At 45.9% G+C, this 23369-nt stretch overlaps 1 protein-coding gene across 1 annotated transcript in view; it reads left to right on the forward strand.

Annotated features, from left to right (window-relative positions):
- The window catches only part of CLUH (clustered mitochondria homolog), a 91638-nt gene that overhangs the window by 66656 nt on the left and 1613 nt on the right, over positions 1–23369 (forward strand). Inside the window, exons 16-25 of the mRNA XM_083379653.1 lie at positions 4286–4530; positions 6215–6299; positions 9344–9497; positions 11121–11260; positions 13063–13143; positions 13293–13418; positions 15368–15489; positions 16263–16356; positions 18835–18969; positions 22545–22618. Of these exons, the coding sequence (XP_083235779.1) occupies positions 4286–4530; positions 6215–6299; positions 9344–9497; positions 11121–11260; positions 13063–13143; positions 13293–13418; positions 15368–15489; positions 16263–16356; positions 18835–18969; positions 22545–22618 (1256 nt within the window). The remainder of the gene's footprint in view (positions 1–4285; positions 4531–6214; positions 6300–9343; positions 9498–11120; positions 11261–13062; positions 13144–13292; positions 13419–15367; positions 15490–16262; positions 16357–18834; positions 18970–22544; positions 22619–23369) is intronic.

Raw genomic sequence — 23369 nt, forward strand, 5'->3', positions numbered from 1 at the left:
TTGAAGTCCACAAGTCATAAAAGGGCCAAGTTTGAAGACCCCTGCTTTACAGTATAATACCTCTCTGTGGGTTTGGGGGTTTTTTTGTTTTTTTTGTTTTGTTTCTTACTAGCTCTTTTAACAGTGCGGAAGAGAAGCAGTTCAGTTTGTTTTAGTGGTTAAGGCCCCAGACTAGAACGCCGGAGACTATGACTTCAAGTCCCGCTTTAGTCATGAAAGTCAGCTAAAATCCTGAAAGTCAGTGGGTGGTTTGGAGGGGGGGAGGGGAAGGAAGAGGAAGGAGTGTTGGGGTCTGTGCGCTGCTCTTGAGTTATTTGTAAAAAGTAATAAAGGCTGGATGTAACTAAATAATCCTCCCCGCCCCCTTGACCTATTACCTCAGTTAGGGGTGGAATTTTGGTTGCTAAGCAGTACAGTCATTGAGTGAACCCTACATCAGGGGTAGGCAACCTTGGCTCTTTTATGACTCATGCACTTCAACATGGCTGGCTCAGGAATTCTGGGAGTTGAAGTCCACGAGTCATAAAAGAGCCAAGGTTGCCTTGTTGTTCTTAGCTGCGAAGTCATGTCCGACCCATCGCGACCCTATGGACAACATTCCTCCAGGCCTTCCTGTCCTCTACCATCTTCTGGAGTCCATTTAAGCTCACGCCTACTGCTTCAGTGACTCCATCCAGCCACCTCATTCTCTGTCGTCCCCTTCTTCTATTGCCCTCGATCTTCCCCAGCATTAGGCTCTTCTCCAGGGAGTCCTTCCTTCTCATTAGGTGGCCAAAGTACTTGAGTTTTAGCTTCAGGATCTGGCCTTCTAAAGAGCAGTCAGGATTGATCTCCTCTAGGACTGACCGGTTTGATCGCCTTGCAGTCCAAGGGACTCGCAGGAGTCTTCTCCAGCACCACAGTTCAAAGGCCTCAATTCTTTGGCGCTCAGCCTTTCTTATGGTCCAACTTTCACTACCATACATTGCAACTGGAAAGACCATAGCCTTGACTATACGCACTTTTGTTGACAGGGTGATGTCTCTGCTTTTTAGTGTGCTGTCTAGATTTGCCATGGCTTTCCTCCCGAGGAGCAAGCGTCTTTTAATTTCTTGGCTACAGTCCCCATCTGCAGTGATCTTGGAGCCCAGGAAAATAAAATCTGTCACTACCTCCATTTCTTCCCCATCTATTTGCCAGGAATTGAGAGGGCCAGATGCCATGATCTTGGTTTTCTTAATGTTAAGCTTCAACCCAAGTTTTGCACTCTCCTTTTTCACCTGCAACAAGAGGCTCTTTAGTTCTTCTTCACTTTCTGCCATTAGAGTGGTATCATCTGCGTATCTTAAGTTGTTGATATTTCTTCCGGCAATCTTAATTCCAACTTTTGATTCATCTAGCCCTGCCTTTCTCATGATGTGCTCTGCATATAAGTTAAATAGGCAGGGCGACAGTATACAGCCTTGCCGGACTCCTTTCCCAATTTTGAACCAATCAGTGGTTCCGTGTCCAGTTCTCACTGTTGCTTCTTGACCCGCATATAGGTTTCTCAAGAGACAAATAAGATGGTCTGGTACTCCCATCTCTTTAAGAACTTGCCACAGTTTGTTATGATCCACACAATCAAAGGCTTTAGCATAGTCAATGAAGCAGAAGTAGATGTTTTTCTGGAACTCCCTAGCTTTCTCCATGATCCAGCGTATGTTGGCAATTTGATCTCTAGTTCCTCTGCCTCTTCGAAATCCTGCCTGCACTTCTGGTAGTTCTCGATCCACATACTGCTGAAGTCTAGCTTGTAGGATTTTAAGCATGACTTTACTAGCATGAGAAATGAGTGTAATGGTGCGATAGTTTGAACATTCTTTGGCACTGCCTTTCTTAGGAATTGGAATGTAAACTGATCTTTTCCAATCCTGTGGCCACTGTTGAGTTTTCCAAATTTGCTGGCAAATTGAGTGTAGCACTTTTACTGCATTGTCTTTTAAGATTTTGAATAGCTCAACTGGAATACTGTCACCTCCACTAGCTTTGTTGTTGCTCAGCTTTTCTAAGGCCCACTTCACTTCACATTCTAGGATGTCTGGCTCGAGGTCAGTGACCACCTCATTGTGATTATCAGGGACGTTAAGCTCATTCTTGTATAGTTCTTCTGTGTAATTTTGCCACCTCTTCTTAATCTCTTCTGCCTCTGTTAGGTCCCTGCCATTTTGGTCCTTTATCATGCCCATTTTTGCATTAAACGTTCCCTTCATTTCTCCAATTTTCTTGAAAAGATCTCTGGTCCTCCCTATTCTATTGTTTTCTTCTATTTCTTTGCACTGTTCATTTAAGAAGGCATTCTTATCTCTTCTAGCTATTCTCTGGAATTCTGCATTCAATTGGGTGTATCTTTCTTTTTCTCCCTTGCCTTTCGCTTCCCTCCTTTCCTCAGCTATTTGCAAAGCTTCCTCAGACAGCCATTTTGCTTTCTTGCATTTCTTTTTCTTTGGGATGGTTTTGGTTGCTACCTGTTGTACAATGTCACGAACCTCTGTCCATAGTTCTTCAGGCACTCTGTCTATCAGATCTAATTCCTTAAATCTATTTGTCACCTTTACTGTATATTCAACAGGGATATGATTTAATTCATACCTGACTGGCCTAGTGCTTTTCCCTACTTTCTTCAGTTTAAGCCTAAACTTTGCAAGGAGAAGCTCATGGTCTGAGCCACAGTCAGCTCCTGGTCTTGTTTTTACTGACTGTATAGAGCTTCTCCATCTTTGGCTGCAGAGCATATAGTCAATCTGATTTCTGTGTTGACCATCTGGTGATGTCCATGTGTAGAGCCGTCTCTTGGGTTGTTGGAAAAGAGTGTTTGCTATGACCATCGTATTCTCTTGACAGAATTCTATCAGCCTGTGCCCTGCTTCATTTTGCACTCCAAGGCCAAACTTGCCTGTTATTCCAGTTATCTTTTGGCTTCCTACTTTAGCATTCCAATCCCCCATGATGATAAGAACATCATTTTTTGGTGTTAGTTCTATAAGGTGCTGTAGTGCTTCATAGAACTGGTCAATTTCATCCTCTTCAGCACTGGTGGTTGGGGCATAGACTTGGACTACTGTGATATTGAATGGTTTGCCTTGGATTCGAACTGAGATCATTCTGTCATTTTGAGGATTGTATCCCAGTATTGCTTTTCCTACTCTTTTATTGACTATGAAGGCTACTCCATTTCTTCTGAAGGATTCTTGCCCACAGTGGTATACCTGATGGTCATCTGAATTAAATTCACCCATTCCTGTCCATTTTAGTTCGCTGATACCTAAGATGTCAATGTTCAGTCTTGTCATCTCTTGTTTGACCACGTCCAGTTTTCCTTGATTCATGGATCTTACATTCCAGGTTCCTATGGAGAAAAAATCTTTGCAGCATCGGACTTTCCTTTCACCACCAGACACATCCACAGCTGAGCGTCCTTTCGGCTTTGGCCCAGTCGCTTCATTCTTTCTGGCGCTACTAGTACTAGCCCTCTGCTCTTCCCCAGTAGCATATTGGACGCCTTCCGACCTGAGGGTCTCATCTTCCAGCATCATATCGTTTTGCCTTTTGGTACTGTCCATAGGGTTTTCATGGCAAAGATACTGGAGTGGGTTGCCATTTCCTTCTCCAGTGGATCACGTTTTGTCAGAACTCTCTGCTATGACCTGTCCGTCTTGGGTGGCCCTGCACGGCATAGCTCATAGCTTCATTGAATTATGCAAGCCCCTTCGCCACGACAAGGCAGTAATCCATGAAGGGGAAGGTTGCCTACCCCTGCCCTATTTCAATAATAATGTCAGGGAGCAACCAAGAATGTACACCTCTGGCACCCCATCTCTTTAACCTGATACTGGATGATGATTCTGGAGCATTCTCTCTTGAGGTGATTGCTTAGGGTAAAAGTAATTGTGGGTAATGATATCTGGGAATGACTATGGAAGGAGGGGTAGGCAACCTTGTAATGTAATGTAATCATTTTAATTGTTTTTAATTTTTGTAATTGTTGTATTGGTTTTTTTTTAAAAAAACCTTGTGAACCGCCCTGAGTCCTACAGGAGAAGGGCAGTATATAAGTCTAATAAATAATAATAATAACCTTGGCTCTTTTATGACTCGTGGACTTCAACTCCCAGAATTCCTGAGCCAGCATGGCTCAGCTTGGAAACCTCTCCCTTCCCTTCAACATGGCTGGCTCAGGAATTCTAGGAGTTGAAGTCCACAAGTCATAAAAGGGCCAAGATTGCCTACCTCTGCCCTAGGCCAACCCTGGCTCTTTTCCCTACAGGGAGTGGAACTTTCAGGGTTATCAGCTGCCATCAGTCACTTCCTCAATTGCTTCCTGAGCGCCTTCCCTAACCCCGTGGGTCACCTGCCTGCCGACGAGCTGGTCTCCCGGAAGAAAAACAAGAGAAGGAAAAACCGGAATTTGGGCACTGCCGACAACACCGCCTGGGCTGCGATGAGTCCCCAGGAGCTGTGGAAGAGTATTTGCTCTGAAGCCAAGAGTTACTTTGACTTCGGTCTGGAAATGTGAGTGGAAAATTAAGATGGCAATCGCAGTCCAATTAGACTTTAGAGATCAAGCCAACATTAGCACGTTTTGAGATCTCAGTACCTTGCGGTATTTTACACATGTTTTAATTCCAGGTAATTCACAACTGACAACCACAGTTGAGCCCAAAATTTCAGTTGCTAAGCGAGACAGTTGTTAAGTGAATTTTGCCTCAATTTTATGACCTGTCTTGCCACAGTTGTTAAGTGAATCACTGCAGTTGTTAAGTTAGTAACACAGTTGTTAAGTGAATCTGGCTTCCCCATTGACTTTGCTTGTCAGAAGAGCACAAAAGATGGCTGTCACATCCAAGCTGTGAGCAGACCCAGAGTCCACCAGGATGTTTCTGTCATGTCCCTTGGAACTACAAAACCTTCCTTGATTCTAGAACAGTTTTTCTCAACCTTGGCCATTTGAAGATGAATGGACTTCAACTCCCAGAATTCATTGCTGGCTGGGGATTTCTCAGAGTTGATGTCCACCCATCTTCAAGTAGCCAAGATTGAAAAACACTGCTCTAGGAGACTGGGTCTAGTACAGGGGTAGGTGACCTTAGCTCTTTTATGACTCATGGACTTTAACTCCCAGAATTCCTGAGCCTGTCATGCTGAGGAGAAAGGGAAAGGTTTCCATGCTGGCTCAGGAATTCTGGGAGTTGAAGTCCACGAGTCATAAAAGAGCCAAGGTCGCCTGCCCCTGGTCTAGTAGGTAGTAAGTCTAAGAATTCCAAGCTGTCATGGAAGCCATCAGAGATGTAGGTAACTTTTCAGGATCTGCGGGGTGAATGCTTTTGTCTATCAAGAGCCATAGGAAATGACAGAAGTATCCCTCTTGTTTTTCTCTCCACTGTTACAAGATCATCGAGCACGTTAAGGGTTTAATAAGCTTTTAAATGGAAAGTTGCATCCCCATTACATCATTTACCACCTGTACTTTGGCAGTGTCATCTCAAAGGGAGAACAATTGAAAGGATTGGGCAACCTCAACGTAAGGACATCCCCTCAATTTAGGATTGGCATCTTTCTGGAGACTTTGAAAGAAGTCTCAGAGATAAGGCAGGCAGCAATCCTTGAGAAAGGTTTTTTTGGCAGGGACAACTAACTCTGAAAAACTCACCCCCTTCTTAGGAAATTGGCAGAGCCTGAGTTCTTAGCAAAGTCATCTCCTTTAAGCTGGCCAGAGTCGCCTTGCAAAGTGTAGATGAGAAGCACATACATGTAATAAAATAAATGTCCCCACTGATACAGCTTCTCTCCCACCGACATTTGCTGAAATTACCATGCCGAAATCCAAATTTATTTATTTTTTAAACTTGGCCAAAGTTCTGTTCCAGCTGTGTCACTTTGATGTGCTGATTTTTCATTCTGCAAGGATCAGGATCTTTGCAGCATTAGCCCCTGAGCTAGCCTAGGTCATTTTTTTCATTGTTGTCGTAATTTTTGAATAATCGCTAGGTGACTGGTCATAAGGCAAGGACTACTGTTACTGGGAAGTTGGGGGAAAAAAACATCCTAGAAAAAGCCAAACCGCTTCCATACTGTTGCTGGGAAACCGCACGGCTTTCCAAGGAGCATTTTTTTTACCTTAATTGAGGAGTTCATCAAACTATCCGATCTGCTTAGTGATCTGCTTGCTCCTCCTGACTTCTGGTTCCTTTTGCAGTGAAAGCGTTGACCAAGCCGTGGAAGTATACAACCTGCAGAAGATTACCCTGTTACGAGAGATTTCTCTCAAAACTGGAATACAGGTGGGATCAGCATGCCTAAATCATTGCTCTGTTCTCTGTGTCAAAACTCGTCCTGCAGCGAGCAGGGCAGATTGCCGAACACAGGAACGAGAGACTTCCAATGCGATCTGCAAGCACTTTATTCTTCAATGCAACAGCCGCAACAAGAAACAAAGCCAGCGTTGGCCGCTATCTGCAGCCAACGCTATTATATACACACCCAAAACCCCCACCCTTACTCCACCCAAACACGCCCACGCCCTCCCATTCCCTATAACTGCCCCACCCCACCCCTACAAATCCCTTTGCTCGCCGCTCAATCAGGTAAGCCTCCCCTTGTGCGTTACCATCACCGTGCTCCACCCCCTCACCAGCTCCCTGCCGTGCCCTACTCCGGACCCCCCTGTGCTCTTTTACACCCAAAATACCTAGCCACCCAGGCACCGCGGCGGGAAGGAGCCTGTCTCCCGACGAACCCGCCGTAGGTCCCGAACCTCCCCCGGCCGCCGTGAGTGGGCCCGAGCCTCCGCCGGTCAGCTGTGCGGAGGAGGACGACCCTGGCGGCGGCGCGGCCTCCCAAGCTTCCCGAACCCCCGCAACGCCGCCAGACGAAGTCAGCCGTTGTGCGGCGGAAAAGGAGGACAGCTGAAGCGGCGGCGCAGCCTCCCGAAGCTTCCGAGCCGCCGCCGCCCAGCACAGTCAGCTGTTGCGCGGCGTCGGTCAAGGGGGGGTGAAGCGGCGGTGCGGCCTCCTGAGCCTTCCGGGCTGCCGACGCGCCGCCAGGCGTTGTTAGGTGCTGCGCGGCGTTGGGCGAGGGCGGCTGAGGCGGCGACGCGGCCCCTGGTGTCTCTCGGGCCGCTACAGGGACGCAGTTCCCCGAGGAGGCAGGTTGGTCCAGCGGGCGGCAGGCGGGGGTTGCCGGGGAGGCGGAGGGACCCCCCCTCGAGTGTCGGGCTCCCGAGGCCCGACACTCTGCACCTCACTTCTTCAACAAAATTCAGAGGGACCCAGTAAGGTGCAAATGTTCCACGCACAGGCTCGCCTTTTCAGCCTGCACACCTCCTAGGCATGCAATTCTCCACCCAGCATAGTTACTGTTGTAGAGTTGGGAAATCCACAGGCTGAGGAAAGCCTCCTTAGATCATCTCCTTAGCATCTGTCTGGCTGGTTTGGGTGGAGACGGCAATGAGATGAATTATTTGTGACTCTTGAGTGGTGCACCGCATAAATCAGAAACATCATAAAATATAACAAGCGTTTAAAAAAATGCCATATTTTGGGGCAGATCCTGTTCTGAGGCCATCTTTTGGGCCTTCTGGAATAAGAGCAGCTTCAGGTCCAGCCACATCTACCAGGTGTGAAAGCTTTCACTGAAAAACCCTCATGTGCAGGTGGAGTTCTCAAAAGATCTTTTAGATCAGCAAATTGAACAGCTTTAAGATGTGTGGGCTTCAACTCCAGAATTCCCCAGCCGGCATGGGATTAAGTGAAGGGAATTAAAGTGATTTTAGTTCAGAGGGCTGCCATTGTTTGTGCCTGTCAGGCCCAAAGAACCAAGAATGATATGAGGAATTGCTACGGAATGGTTTCTTTGTGGCTGCTTACCTATAGACAGGAATCTTGCCAAACTAAAGCGCTTCTCTGCGTAACTATTATACATACCTGTGAACTGCTAGAGCAGCAGTCCCAAACCTTTCTGGCTTGGTGCACCAGCAGGGTGGGGACGGGGAAGAGTGGATGGTTCTATGTGAGTGACAGGTATGCACGAAGGACTCCATGTGCACAAATGGAGCTTGACGCACGAGCGCCTGCCACTTGTAAAAATGGAGCTTCGCGCCTGAGCATGAGCACCTGCCACTTGTGCAGGTGGGAGGTGCACACGCATGGGTGCTTGCCTGCTGCTTGTGCAGTGTGGTTCCAAACAGGCCACAGTCTGGTAGTGGGCCACGGCTCAAGTGTTGGGGACCCCTGTGCTAAAACAGGGGTCCTCAGCCTGTGGGCCGCAGCCCACTACCAGGCCTTGTAAGTGGCTGGATGGTGTGCACATGCACAGCCCCACTCTCGCAAGCATCGCCACAAGCATCATGGGCGTTGGGCCCCACTCTCGCAAGTGTCGTCACAAGCATCATGGGCGTTGGGCTCCACTCTCGCAAGCGTCATCACAAGCATCATGGGCGTTTGGCCCCACTCTCGCGAGCATCGCCACAAGCATCATGGGCGTTTGGCCCCACTCGTGCAAGTGTCATTGGATGCGTTTGTGGCCCCACGCACAAACGAGCGTCATCGCAAGCGTTGCAAGCACTCGCAACCCCACTCACATGAACAACAGTGCACCCTACACACACACACACACACACACCAAAACCATCACTTCTTTTCCCCCTTTCCCCTGCTCCAGGCTGCCAACCCTGAAAGATTGGGGAACTCTGTGCTAGAGGGTGCCTGCCTTCACCCTCTTTCTGCATACCAAAGATTCCAAGCTATGTTGTCTCTTCATTCCCTGGGGATGTGCCTCGCCCTCCTGTCAATCTCGACTATATTCCACCACAGGGTCCAGGCCCTAGGGCAATTGAAGGTGATCTGCTAGAGCAGAGTTCTCCAACCTTTCCGGGCTCGGGGCCCGGAGGAGAGAGCAGCTTCCAAATTACTGCATGTGCTCGTGCATGCATGCACGCAAACGGGCCTATGCCCACTGGTGCAGTACTAGCAACCGTGCTTGCACATGTGGCATGTGCTGTTGCCATGCGTATGTGTGAACAGCCGTGCACCCCCACGGCAGCTAGGGCCCGTTCGCACATGTGCAAACAGGGCACCCACTCACACCCCGCACTAGCGTTCCCGTTCGCGCCAGCACGTATGCACAAACAGGGCCGAGAAGGAGGGAATGCGTGCCCATGTGTGCGCACCCTGGCCAGCCATTTCTGCGGCCCGCTGGCCAAGAGCCCACGGCCCAGTACCGGGCCGCGGCCCATAGGTTGGAGACCCCTGTCCTAGAGGAGCTTTTCCCTATGCCTTCCTGTGGACATCAGGAAAGCCTAGAAAACTCTGGCTCTTTTGTATTTCAGATCCTGCTGAAAGAATATAACTTCGATAACCGTCACAAGCCGACGTTCACTGAGGAGGACATCCTCAACATCTTTCCCGTTGTGAAACACGTCAACCCCAAAGCTTCAGATGCGTTCCACTTCTTCCAGAGTGGGCAGGCAAAAGTTCAACAAGGTGTGGACCCCTTTCCAAGCTTTATATGGGAAAGGAACAGTCAGGGGTGGGAGAGGTTTTGCTTCTTAAATCTGGTGTTGGCTCCCTTTGAAATGAGTAAGGTACCGTTTTTCAATAAGTTCAATTCCAGGGATATCTAGACTTTTAAGGAATCAGTTATTTATTTTATAATTTAAGGCACCAGGATAGAGACCAGGAGACTTATGAAATTGAGCCTGAAAGCCAGCTAGCTGATTTTAAGTCAGTCACGCTCACTCAGTCCAACCCACCTCACAGGGTTGTTGTGGAGAAAATAGGAGGAGAAAGGAGTATTAGGTACGTTCGCTTCCCTGAGTTACTTACGGAAATAATAAAGGCAGGAAATAAATGTGTTAAAACGAGCATGGGAAAACTGATCTTCCAGATGCGGCTGAAATTCATCATTTCTCATTGCTGGATCTGTGGGCAGTTTTCTTCCACATGATTGCAGGTTTTCTATTTCAGATTTAGAACCTACAATAAAATACCTCAAACTGGACATATTTCAAACTCCAAACTTGTTTCTCATATGAAACAGGTTGCCTTCATTTTCCCGGAACTGTCCCAGTATTCTTGTGACTGTTCCAAATATATTCCAGACTCAAAACAACTCCATTTCTGGAATGGTCAAAAGCAACAAGTTCACATTTGAGATACTGTATTTTCGGACTACCCTTGATGATGGTGGTGATTTACATACACATACACATGCATGCACACACACACAAACACACATTTTAGTATCTGGAAGTTATAACACTGGCTTTATATTATGTTGAATAAGAACACTTCGGTTTAGAAGCTCAGAAGAAATACATCCATTTAATAAAGAGAAGCACATTAAATTATTGTTTCCTCTTCAAACCTGTCTAAACAATCACTGGAATACAAGGAGATGGAATTACAGGTAGTACTTGACTTAACAACCACAACTGGGATTGTATTTCAGAGTTTCCATTGCCAAGCAAGGAGGTTGTTAGTCATATTATGACATGTAAGTCACTTTTTTCAGTGCCATTCTAACTTCAGACGGTCATTAAAAGAATAGTTGTGAGTCAACTACTTATATAGTCCTAGAACATGGGTAGGCAACCTTGGCTCTTTTATGACGCATGGACTTCAACTCCCAGAATTCCTGAGCCAGCCCTGGTGAGGAGAAAGGGAGAGGTTGCCATGCTGAGCCATGCTGGCTCAGGAATTCTGGGAGTTGAAGTCCACGAGTCATAAAAGAGCCAAGGTTGCCTACCCCTGTCCTAGAAGGTAAAAAAAAAATCTTTGCTTGGTATTAGTGGAAATTTTGAGTTATTGAGCCTTATAGCCTGGCTCATAAATTAAGGGTGAAAAACGTTGGGGAAGCTCTTAAACCAGGCTTGTAAATGACCGATCTCCCCTTTTAAATGGCCCACCATCATTAGCTGGCTGGACTATGTTATATATCCACTGCCATAAAGATTAGGAACATGGATTTAAAATGAGCCAAAGGAAGAACAAAGTGTTGCTTCTTAGGAAAATGGATTTGCAATAGGCAAAGAGCTTTTTGCAACCTGGCACATGAGGTTAGTGTCTTAAGGGAGGGGGAATCTTATTTTTCCATCTCTCTCCTAGGTTTCTTGAAAGAGGGTTGCGAATTGATCAGCGAAGCCTTAAACCTGTTCAACAACGTGTACGGCGCGATGCATGTGGAGATTTGTGCCTGCCTTCGGCTGTTGGCACGCCTGAACTACATCATGGGAGATTATTCAGAGGTATATTCAAGATGGACAGTATTTAATAGTTATTTGCTATGCACCTGTAGGGGTGTGGGTCTATACATATGTTGTATGTAGTATGTTTAGGTGTGTGTGTCATTGTATGTGTTTCACTCTGAGAGCGAGCAACTAAATTTCATTTTTGATGTGTGCCGTGGTGCCCACAGCAAAAAAATAATAATGGTTATCTTATCTTAGAGAAACAGGAATGCGCGTCTGCTCAAAGCATCTGCTTATTCTACGTAGTCATAACAGCCTTAGCTAATCAGGGCAGAATTACATCTGGTTTTTGATACCTGGGAAAGGTTCCCTTCCTTTTCTCAATCCTAATGATGTATGGCTTTCCTGCTTAGCATTAGTCGGAGGTCATTGCCACAGCTTGTAGCATCCGTAGTTCACATTTCCTTCTGTTCTGCCTGACATACCATTTAAATGGAACTCGTGTGATAAAACGACAGGCTGTAGGAGAGACCATTTGTAGCTTAGTGCCGCTCACTGATAACGATAGCTAGTTTGGTAGTGAAATGTCCACAGGAAAATAACCAAACTCAGAGAACACCTTAAAAGGGTATTGTGGAGCTGGAAAAGTTGCAGAACAGAGCAGATAAAATGTCCAAGAAACCAAAGCAGTGTTACCTACCCCAAAAAAATGCTACTGTTGGGGAGAGGGTGTTGGGAGGTGTAGGTTTGAACTTTTGGAAGTGAAAGTGTCCTGGGGAGAAAGTGTATATTCAAAACATGGCCACTTTTTTCCCATGCCCAAATCAGTCTTATGGGGCCAAGAGAGGGGATTGTCAATATTCTCAGGTAGGAAGCAGGCTCTGAATTGTTAAGCGTTATGCAGAGGAGATCCTTGAAGCATCTAGGCCAGGGCTGTACAACCTTAGCAACTTTAAGATTTGTGGTCTTCAAGTCCCAGAATTCCCCAGTCAACATGCACAGGTGGGGAATTCTCGAAGTTAAAGTCCATAGGTCTTAAAGTTGCCAAGGTTGAACACCTCTGATCTAGGTGCTAAGCATGTAAGGTCAGGGGTCCACGGCCCAGTATCGGGCCGCGACCTGTTCAGAATTAGGCTGTGTGAGTGGTTGGCTGCAAAGGTTGGAGACCTCTGATGTAGGGTCATTTTAGTTGATGACGAGAACTATCATTTATCCTCAGAAACCTACTGGCAACCAGCATAGCATCCACAACGGTGTTTTTTTATATCGTGTTTCCCCGAAAATAAGACCTAGCTTGATTTTTTTTTGGGGGGTGGGCCTAATATAAGCCCTACCCCCCAAAATAAGCCCTAGTTTTGGGGCGAGGTGCACGCCTAAAAATCAAGCTAGGGCAGGGGTGGGGATTCAATCCGTAGCTCGGTTCTCGGCTGCAGAGGCCTTTCCAGAAGGCCTCTGACTGTGAGATGCAGGCGGAGCTCCATTCTCAGCTGCAGAATGAAGCTGCTCCTTCGGCCGCAGAAGAAGTGGGCTGGCTGGGCGGGGCTGTTGGTGCCACCTCGAGGTGAGTGGAAAAGACACACACCACACCCCGAAAATAAGACCTGGTCTTATTTTCGGGGAAACACGGTAGAAGCCCATTGTATTTTGTATTTCTGATCATCTTCCAGGGCAGCCCCATGTACGGAGTGCTGCAGTAGTCTATCCAGAGATTTATGAAAACCCGAGTTTCTGCTTTTCCACATCAGCTGAAGCCACGCCCTCTTAGCTCCAGCTTCCCCTGCACAAAATGGGAGCTTTCTGAATAAGGTCAGCTACAGCAGCTGATTTGGTTTTCCCAATTGCCTTTTCTTCCTTTCTAGGCCTTAAGCAATCAACAGAAAGCGGTGCTAATGAGCGAAAGGGTCCTGGGCATCGAGCATCCCAACACAATCCAAGAATATGTAAGTAGCGTAACACAAAGGAGGAAGGGCTGAAGGAAAGGAAGTTGTTGCCTTTTGTGTCTACCGTAGTGCAGATCTGAAAAGATTCGGTCAAGAGACACCCTGGTTCCGCCATTGTGTGTCTGAGCGTCTCTCCCCTGCCTTTACAGATGCATCTTGCTTTGTACTGCTTTGCAAACAGCCAGTTGTCCACAGCACTCAATCTACTGTACCGCACACGCTACCTCATGCTGTTGGTGTTTGGGGAGGATCACCCAGAGATGGCCCTTTTGGATGTAAGTCACCTCTTTAGCTTTGCTGATCCTCTGTGAAAAAAAACCATGATTTTTCAGCTTTTGATGCTCATGGGGTTTACGGTCTTGGGAGGGTAATTTTCCTTAGAGACTAGGCTGCATTTCCACATCTGACTTCAGCTTTGTTGTAGCAGTGGTTCTTAAACAAGCCTTGATTGCCTGACTCACATCTTGCCAAGCCATTAAGTGTGATTTGCAAATCACAATGGCTAGGGGGTACCCACAGCATTACAGCCGCAGGTCACAAACCACAGCTCAGGCAAACTGTTTGCCTTTTAATAAAATTTGTGAGTTGGAAAAGGCGTGACCAGGCTCCGGATTTTTATTTATTTATTTATTTATTTTAGCAATAGATTGGTCGTCCGTAGTTTTTCCTCTTCTCACTAAAAACAAATCCATTTTGAAAAGCTAGACATTTAAAGGGATAAAAATACTGAACTTTACTCCGAAAAGCTCTTCTTCAGATTCTCAGAGGCAAAGGATGGGTTGCACCCAGTAGGTAGGAAATTATCCACTGGGGATCGCTGGAGGGTTTTGTGAGGTAAATAAAGCCCCACGTTTAGCCATCTCTTCAAAGCGTGCTTCATTCTTAGCTTTCTGTTTTGCCTGACCTGTTTTGGAAAATAAAAATTGTAATTCCCTTGAAGCTGCGTATAATCCCCTTGGGGTGAGTGGTGTCATCCTGATTCAATTCAGTGGTTCATGTCACTCTTTGTCTTAATCAGAGTGCCAGACCTACCAATCCATTACTATATACATGTTTTGTTTTTGTTTTGTTTTTAAAAAAACTACAATATGCTGACAACATGCGGCCTGTAAAAAAGGACTAGAGGACTGTCAAGAGTCCAAAGATTTTGGGCTTACTGTTAGCATATTGTAGTTTTTTATCATATATTTTTATTTTATTCAAGACAAAGTTAAATACAAAACTCCCCAAAAAATCCCAAAAAAGAAAAAAGAACCACAAAACAATCAAAACATTAAAAAAAGACCCACGTATACACATATATTATCCCCCCTAGTTGAATATGGATTAATACATTATTTCAATGACATTGCATTTACTACAACTAATGTCGTAGCAAAGCCCATCGTAGTTTTTAATGCAGTGGAAGGGGAAGACCATTAACTAAATAACTGGAACGAAGTTGTATTAATTAGATTTTAATTTAAGTGTTGAAAGGTAAATGAAATTAAACAAAAGGTGTTTTTTTGTTTTTTTTACTTCTATACCTATTATTTTTTGAATGCACCCTGTAGCTCGCTCAAAAGTTTGTACACCTCCTTGCGGAGGTAAACAAATGGAATAAAGTCACACGGTTTGCCAAAGCTTCAATCCAGGTCAATCAATAGAATGAATGTGTGCAGATTTCAAACTATGCCTCAATGCATAAACCATTTATGGCTTAGCTACTAAGATGATCAAAGGCCTGGGGGGTAAAACATATGAAAAACGGTTGCAGGATTTGGGTTTAGCTAGTCTAGAGAAAAGAAGGATTAGGGGTGACATGATAGCAGTGTTCCAGTATTTGAGGGGCTGCCACAAAGCACCAGAGGGCAGGACAAGAAACAACGGATGGAAACTGACCAAAGAGAGAAGCAACCTGGAATTAAGGAGAAACTTCCTGACAGGACAATTAACCAGTGGAACAGCTTGCCTCCAGAAATCGTGGGTCAGATTCGCTTAATGACTGTGCGATTCACTTAACAACCATGACAAAGCACTCATAAAACTGAGTGCCACCCAATTGAGAACTGCCTTGCTTAGCAACGTAATGTATGGTCCCCACTGCGGCCAGAAGCCGAGGACTACCACTGTGATGAGATGGATGTCTTTGATGGTCCTTCTGTGATATCTATATAGAAATTTACCCAGAGCAGGAAGTTTGTCGTTGTTTGCCCTCTAACCGGCCCTTGATCTTCCTCCCTAGAACAATATTGGCCTGGTCCTCCACGGAGTTATGGAATACGACCTCTCACTGCGATTCCTGGAGAACGCTCTGGTGATCAACTCCAAGTTCCACGGGGCCAAGTCCCTAAAAGTTGCACTGAGGTGAGTTCCCTCTTCCCAATTCTGCTGACAGGTGACAACTCTGAACATCCACCCTGTGTAGAAACTTGCCTCAATCTATTCAGGATATGCCAGCAACATGCAGAGGTGAAACTGAAGGTATTCAAGAATTATTGTTCAAACAGCCACATACACACACACAGAGGGGTAAATGGTCACTTCAACGAAAGTGTGGAATGTTCCTGTAAATAGATTTCCAATAATTCTCCTTCCATTTGGTATTTTCCCTTCTTTCTAAACAATCTAATGCATTTTCCTAAACACTAAAGGGGAACCTCTTTATAGATACCTGTTCAAAATGCTGCAGAAGGCAAGCGTCGTGTATTTTATTTGTGTGTCTATATCCCGCCTTTGATATCTTTACAAATGACTCAAGGTGGCGAACAGATCCCAACGCGCTTTCCTCCTCCTATTTTCCCCACAACAACCCTGTGAGGTGGGCTGGGTTTGAGAGTAAGTGACTAGCCCAAAATCACTCAGGCAGCTTTCATGGCAAAGGCGGTAATAGAACTCACAGTCTCCTTTTGACTGGTCCAAAGTCGTCCAGCTGGCTTTCAAGGGTAAGGCGGGACTTGAACCCAGGGTCTCTTGCCTTTCTCGCCTGGTGCCTTAACCACTAGAGCAAATGCAATCTCTAAGAGAAGCTAAGTATCCACTCTTCCACCCCAGGCAGTTTGGCACTTCTCATTGTCTCGCGCCCACTTGTCTTTCAGTCACGCCTAGAAACTTTTTCCCATCTTTTATCTGTCTTTCAGCCATCACTTGGTAGCCCGCGTATATGAGAGTAAAGCTGAATTTCGGTCAGCTCTGCAGCACGAGAAAGAAGGCTACACAATCTATAAAAATCAGGTTCGATTTTGTTTTTGTTTTTTTCCTTGCTTAGCTTAATAGAGCACCTGTTCTTCCAGGCTTTCGAAACTCATCTGCGAATTGCTACGTAGTGTAATTTGAACCTGGCTGTTCTTTCCGAGCATTCGCAAAGCGGTGAGAGATCCAGTCATAGAACATTCACAGTCGGTAAAGCTTCTAAAGGGGGGGGGAGAAAGGGTGGAGAAACCGGGAAATGATCACCATTGGATCGCAGGTACCAAAGATCCAGTACAAAGGCGCAGCAACACTTGTTCAGCACAGTGGCTCAAATGCCTGGGATGCTTGATAGGTTAGCAATCCCGCATTGGTGACCTGAAAGATGCTGTGGAGTTGGGGGGGGGCGGTGTTTGAGCTCTCTTCCTTCACCCCAGCTCCTGCCAGGGATATGAAAGAAGCCCCCAACTGGGTTGTCCCCAGGACAATGGTGATGTCACCAGCTAATTTATTTATTTATTTATTTATTATTTTAATTCCATTTATATCCTGCCCTTCTCCGAAGACTCAGGGCGGCTTACAAGCTTAGCAGTAGCCTTCATTCTATGTATATGCCTGCTTATTAGGGCTTTCACACATACCCCCAAGCGGCATTATTACAAAGTCAGCTTAATTGCCCCCAACAATCTGGGTCCTCATTTTACCTACCTCGGAAGGATGGAAGGCTGAGTCAACCTTGAGCCTGGTGGGACTCGAACCTGCACTAATTGCAGGCAGCTGGTCTTACTTAAGGAGGCATTAGCCCACTGCGCCACCAAGGCAACCCGGAAGTGCCTCAGTGCTTCTGACACAAGGGCAAAAACAAACAGCAAGAAAAAAAAGCACTTGTTTAAATGTTAGGATCTGTGGACAGCATATTTTTTTTAACCAAGTGGGATTTTTTTTACTCTTTTACTTTTTTACTCTTTTAAGACTGTTCTGGCAAAGACTGTATTAAAAAAAAACTTTTAAAAGAAAACAGGCAGATCCTTTCCCAAAATGTTCTTTCTCCATGGCCTACTGACACATGAGTAATTGGACCAATTGCAGGTCCCTTAAAGGCAATTGACCTCTGAGGAGTGCAGTGTACGGAGGCTGCGCGTTGCGTTCAAAAGCGTCTTTTTCTTTCTGCCGTTTTTTTTGAGTGCAGCTGCAAGACATGTCAGCCACTGAGGAGGAGAAAAAGTGCACGGCGGTATTTTGTTTATTTGTGTACCCAAATTTCTACTCCGCCCATCGCACTTGCACGCCTCTGGGTGGTTTACAAGTCAAACAGTAAAGTTGTATAAACGCTACCGCTAAAAAACAAAGTTAAAAACCAGACTAAAACAAAAGTGCAAAAAAGAAAAAAACAACGATTACAGACTTAAAAGGCAGAGGAAGTACTTTTAGCCCACCAACCTTTACCCACTGGGTTTCATGGCACTGCTAGAACCCAGACCAGTTGGCAGACCAGATCTTAGCCGGGAAAGTGGGGGGCTGCCTCGCCTCCATGGGCAGGCTACTCCATAGGAGGGTGGGACCGCAGCAGAGAAGGATCTTCCTAGACCCACCAGTCAAAGTTCTTTAACTGATAACATCCTCCATATACCTTGCCTACCTGCCCAAGTGGGAGGTGTCAGTTAATTGAGACAAGCTCAGATAACTTGGTCTCCTGCCATGAAGGACTTTAAAGGTAATGACCAACATCTTAAATTGGACCCAGAAGCAAACTGGCACTCAATGCAGCTTCCGTAGCACAGGTGTTAACATGCGGAACCAAAATTGGCACAGCCATTAGAATACAGTATTGCAGGTTAACTCTGCCCACAGCCTGTAGTTTGATCCTGACCAATTCAAGGTTGACTACATCCTTCCTTCCGAGGTCAGTAAAATGAGGACCCAGGCTGTTAGGGGCCCTATGCTGCCCCTTTAAACCACTTAAAGGTAAAGGAAAAGGTTCCCCCGCACATGCGTGCTAGTCGTTTCCGACTCTAGGGGCCGGTGCTCATTTTTGTTTCAAAGCCAAAGAGCCAGCGCTTGTCCGAGGACGTCTCCATGGTCACGTGGCCGGCATGACTAGACGCCAAAGGCCCACGGAACGCTGTTACCTTCCCACCGTAGTGGTCCCTATTTTTCTACTTGCATTTTTACGTGCTTTCGAACTGCTAGGTTGGCAGAAGCTGGGACGAGTAACAGGCGCTCACTCTGTTACGCGGCACTCGGGATTCGACCCGCCAAACTGCCAACCTTCTGATCGACAAGCTCAGCGTCCTAACCCATTGAGCCACCGCGTCCCTTTTTAAACCACTTAGAGAGGGCTAATAAAGCACTATGAAGCAGTATATATGTCTAAGGGCTATTGCTATTGCTATTGCTTGTGCCACTGCATTCTGCACCAGCTTCAGCCTCCGGATACTCTTCAAGGGCAGCCCCCATGTAGAGCGCATTGCAGTAGGTTTCCTCTTAATTCCTCTTTGATGCGTGTGTGTCTTTTCTGGCTAGCTTGGTGAGCATCACGACAAGACCAAAGAAAGCTCGGAGTACTTGAAATATTTGACTCAGCAGGCTGTGGCCCTCCAGCGCACAATGAATGAGATCTACAAAAACGGATCCAACGCCAACATTATGCCCTTGAAAGTGAGTTGCTCAAATGTGTCCCCTATCAGGGATGTGGGAGATGGACCAACCCATCTCTACCCTTCCTCTCCCGTTTTCAGTGGCCAGTCTAGTTTTGGAAAGGAACCTGTGCAATGTACTTCAATAGGCGTGTCCAGTTTATTCTTCACCGCTGTAATAGAGCAGGGCTTTTCAACCTTTTCACCCATTGTACCACTTTTAGGATATGTCAACATCCAAGTACCACCAGTTGCCCAGCAAGGTGTCAAAAACTTGACCAAAAAAAAAAAAGGAAAAAAGTGATGAAGTGCAGGTAGTCCTCGACTTACAACAGTTCACTTAGTGACTGTTCAAAGTTACAATGGCACTGAAAAAATGCCCCCCAAGCCACAGCCGAGCAAGACACCTGCCTGCCCACCCAGCGGCACTCTTCCTCCTATCCGAGGTTTTCATTGTTGTGAGCATTTCTGTTGAGGATTGGCAGCGGGGGTGAGGTGGGGGGGTGTTTGGTTTTTAATCCTCCCCCTCTGCTGGGTGGTTGCAGCAGGTTTTGGTCACTTCACATGACCCTGGGACACTGTGACCGTCATAAATATGAATCAGTTGCCAAGCATCTGAATGTAAATCACAAGACCCTGAAGATGCTGCAACATTCCAGCTGATTGGCACTTCTTCTGGGCTCAGCAGAAGCGCCGGGATCAGCACCGAGCTCCATCTGGAGCCTGGTGCTGATCCTGGCGCTTCCACTCAGCCCTGACAGCCCTGCAGCTCCAGCCGTCTCTCGTTCAGCCTTTTGCGGTGCTGCCACCGGTTCAGCTCATTCCTGTCCCCTGCTTCCACTTTTCTAGGATGGTCACGTACCACCTGCCAGGTGCCAATGTACCACAGGTGGTACCCGTACCATTAGTTGAAAAGCCCTGTAATAGAGAGCTTTTTTAAAAAATCTGGAAGAGTCCATGTTGGTTGCAGCCCCTTCTTTTTTTTCTTTTTTTTTTAGAACATTTTATTAAATCTACATTTAAAAACAAAAGTGGACATGATTCAACTTCCCTTGGCTACAACACTATTATTAGTATTACCTTACGTTGTAGAAAGAAAAAACAAAAACTTAAAATACATTCTGTGACAGGACAGAGTATAACAAACTGTGCATATAACATCTGTAGATTTTTTGGTAAACTGTCTTTCAGTTGTCAGCGTTATATTTACATATCTTTCAGTTGTGTCCTGATATAGGTGCTAATAAGAAGTCCTTACATTATCAACTAATCAAACAATAGTCATCTCAGCGATCCTCCTTATCTCTAACCAATCATACAAATTTTGCCAAATCTCATAATACTCCGTTTCAATCTTATTTTTAATCTCTAGGGTTGACCTGTCCATTTCGGCGGTTGCAGCCCCTTCTTGATTGGTCTTGCCCAGGGCACATGGTGCTTCAAGAGGTTGCCCGATCATATCTAGTCTCTAGAATCCCTCGATACTGCAAAATCAAATTTGGGGACAGAGTGTTATTTTTCAGTGGCATCACTTTTACTTGTTTGGGGGGAAATTAAATAAAAACTAAGAGATGCATGAAGCATTCCTTAATTATTGGCAACTGGGGGGGGGAAAATGAGCTCCAAAATTTTTGCCCTGCCCCTGCAGGAACATCGTCACCATGCACACTGCATCTCTTTTGAGGGCAGAAAGATGTTTGAAGATAGATTAGCTGATTTGTTGGCCGAGCAGGGATTTGAACATAGCTCCCTTCCCCAAAACTGTATGCTTTTGTCCCAAAGGTGCTTTTCAAAAGGCAACTGGACGTCCTTGGTTCTGAGTTTAGAACTGAAGAAGCTTCTTGGATGAGAAGCGAAATGTTTTCAAAGGGAAAAAAAACAAAGTCCAGTTTTGTTGTTAGCTGCGAAGTCGTGTCCGACCCATCGCGACCCCATGGACAACATTGCTCCAGGCCCTCCTGTCCTCTACCATCTTCTGGAGTCCATTTAAGATCATGCCTACTGCTTCAGTGACTCCATCCAGCCACCTCATTCTCTGTCATCTCCTTCTTCTCTTGCCCTCCACCTTTCCCAGCATGAGGCTCTTCTCCAGTGAGTCCTTCCTTCTCATTAGGTGGCCAAAGTATTTGAGTTTTAGCTTCAGGGTCTGGCCTTCTAAAGACCAGTCAGGGTTGATCTCCTCTAGGACTGACCGGTTTCATCGCCTTGCAGTCCAAGGGACTCGCAGGAGTCTTCTCCAGTACCATAGTTCAAAGGCCTCAATTCTTTGGCGCTCAGCCTTTCTTAGGTCCAACTTTCACTGCCATACATTGCAACTGGGAAGACCATAGCCTTGACTATATGCACTTGTTGTTGACAGGGTGATGTCTCTGCTTTTTAGTGTGCTGTCTAGGTTTGCCATGGCTTTCCTCCCCAGGAGCAAGCGTCTTTTAATTTCTTGGCTACAGTCCCCATCTGCAGTGATCTTGGAGCCCAGTTGCCTTTTGGAAAAAGCAAATTTGGGACAACCATGACCTGCGTGATTGAGACTCTCCATAGACATTTGTTCATTCATGCCTTTGTGCGCTTACGAAGTATTGGAGGAGACAGAAATGGCTGGCGAAGTTCATCTAATACCAAATGGAGAAAGAGTGGAAGGAGAGAGCAGCAGCAGCAGCCATCAGCTACTGAAATCCAAGGTTTAGGAAAAGACGGGTAGGAGTAGAGTCAGGCCAAAAGGTCTCCCTAGTTCATCATCCATTCAGTAGGATTCCCTAGCCCAGGGGTAGGCAACCTCGGCTCTTTTATGACTCATGGACTTCAACTCCCAGAATTCCTGAGTCAGCATAGCTGACTCAGGAATTCTGGGAGTTGAAGTCCATGAGTCATAAAAGAGCCGAGGTTGCCTACCCCTGCCCTAGCCTATCATCCATTCAGCATGCTTCCTGTTCCTCCACTTCGAAGCACAACTTAACTTAGGCACCTGGAAGAAGCAACAGCCTTTAAAGATTCCATTCTCATTTGGGCAGATCTTTAGCCCCTGGATGAATTGAATCCGGGCTTATTCTCCGTTAAGAATCACAAAGAGTTTTTCAAAACATAAAAGGAACTTTAAAAGAAGCCAATTCCTTGACTTACTATCAGAGTACAGATAGTCCTTGATTTAACGGTCGTTCATTTACTGACCGTTCAAAGTGAACAGCGGCAGTGAAAAAAGCGGCGTGCAGCCAATCAACCGTCACATTTACAAGGGCTGCAGCGTCCTCGTGGTCGCGTGATCAAAATTTGGGCACTTGGCCCGATCTTGAGATGTGTTTGCAACAGTTGCAGCATCCCAGGGTCACGTGACCACCTTTCCTGACCTTCCCAGCTGACTTCTGACAAGCAAGATCAGTAGGGGAAGCTGGATTGGCTTAACAACGACCAGGCGACTTACTTAAGTGATTTGCTTAACAGCTGTGGCAAAAAAAGGGCCATAAATGGGGTATGAGTCACTCAACCGCCTTGCTTAGCAGTGGAAATTTGGCACCCAGTTGTGGTCATAGGTCAAGGAGGAACTGTGATTTTGGTTGTTTTCTTTCTTAATGTGACACTAAACCCGGCTTGTACCCCTCCTAGTTCACAGCTCCCAGCATGGCCAGCGTCTTAGAGCAGCTGAATATTATCAACGGAATCCTCTTCATTCCACTCAGGTAAAGAGCCCAGATGTTCACGTTCCTTCACTTCAGGCTAAACAGGAGGTGCTTTCCGGAACCTTCCAATAAAGTTTGCAAACTGCATGTCAGGGGTGGAAGTCAGGGACAGGGAGAAATCACGCCTGATGTGTTTTTTGCACAGGTCTTCAGGGCCTGGAATGTTTTTACTGCTCGAATTTGGTTTTAAAGTTTTCCACCTGTTTTTTCAGCTTCTCAAAAAAAAAAAATCCTTTGTCCTGTGTCTCCTTTCATCCTTTGTTCATAACTTGTAAAACCACAGTAGACTTCTCCCAGGATACTGTTGAATTTATCAATTAAAATAAAAGTGTATCTGGGGCAATTTTTATTTTACTACACATAGATCATTTGCACAAAATTCTGGTGCTAGATATTGATTTGCCACCATAATTAACATTTTCATGAGTTTTAAGTTTTAACACCTGTGCGCACACACGCACGCGCACACACACACACACAAAATCAATCAATACCAGTAGATTGGGAAGATCATATCTCCACCACGTTTATGTACTGGTTCCTATTTTACCTAGGTTTTACTAACTTAATGCTCTTGTTTTGACATTTTAATATTTTATATTGCTATTTTTACAATGTAAATTGCACAGTCACTTGTCAATGAGATTGATGGCATATATAGAGATATTAGATGGGATGGGATGGAATGGATAGATAGATAGATACATAGAGAGAAAGAGAGAGAGAGAGAGAGAGAGAGAGAGAGAGAGAG

This window comes from Vipera ursinii (genome assembly GCF_947247035.1).
Source record: "Vipera ursinii genome assembly, chromosome: 1".
In the NCBI taxonomy this organism is placed as follows: Eukaryota; Metazoa; Chordata; class Lepidosauria; order Squamata; family Viperidae; genus Vipera; species Vipera ursinii.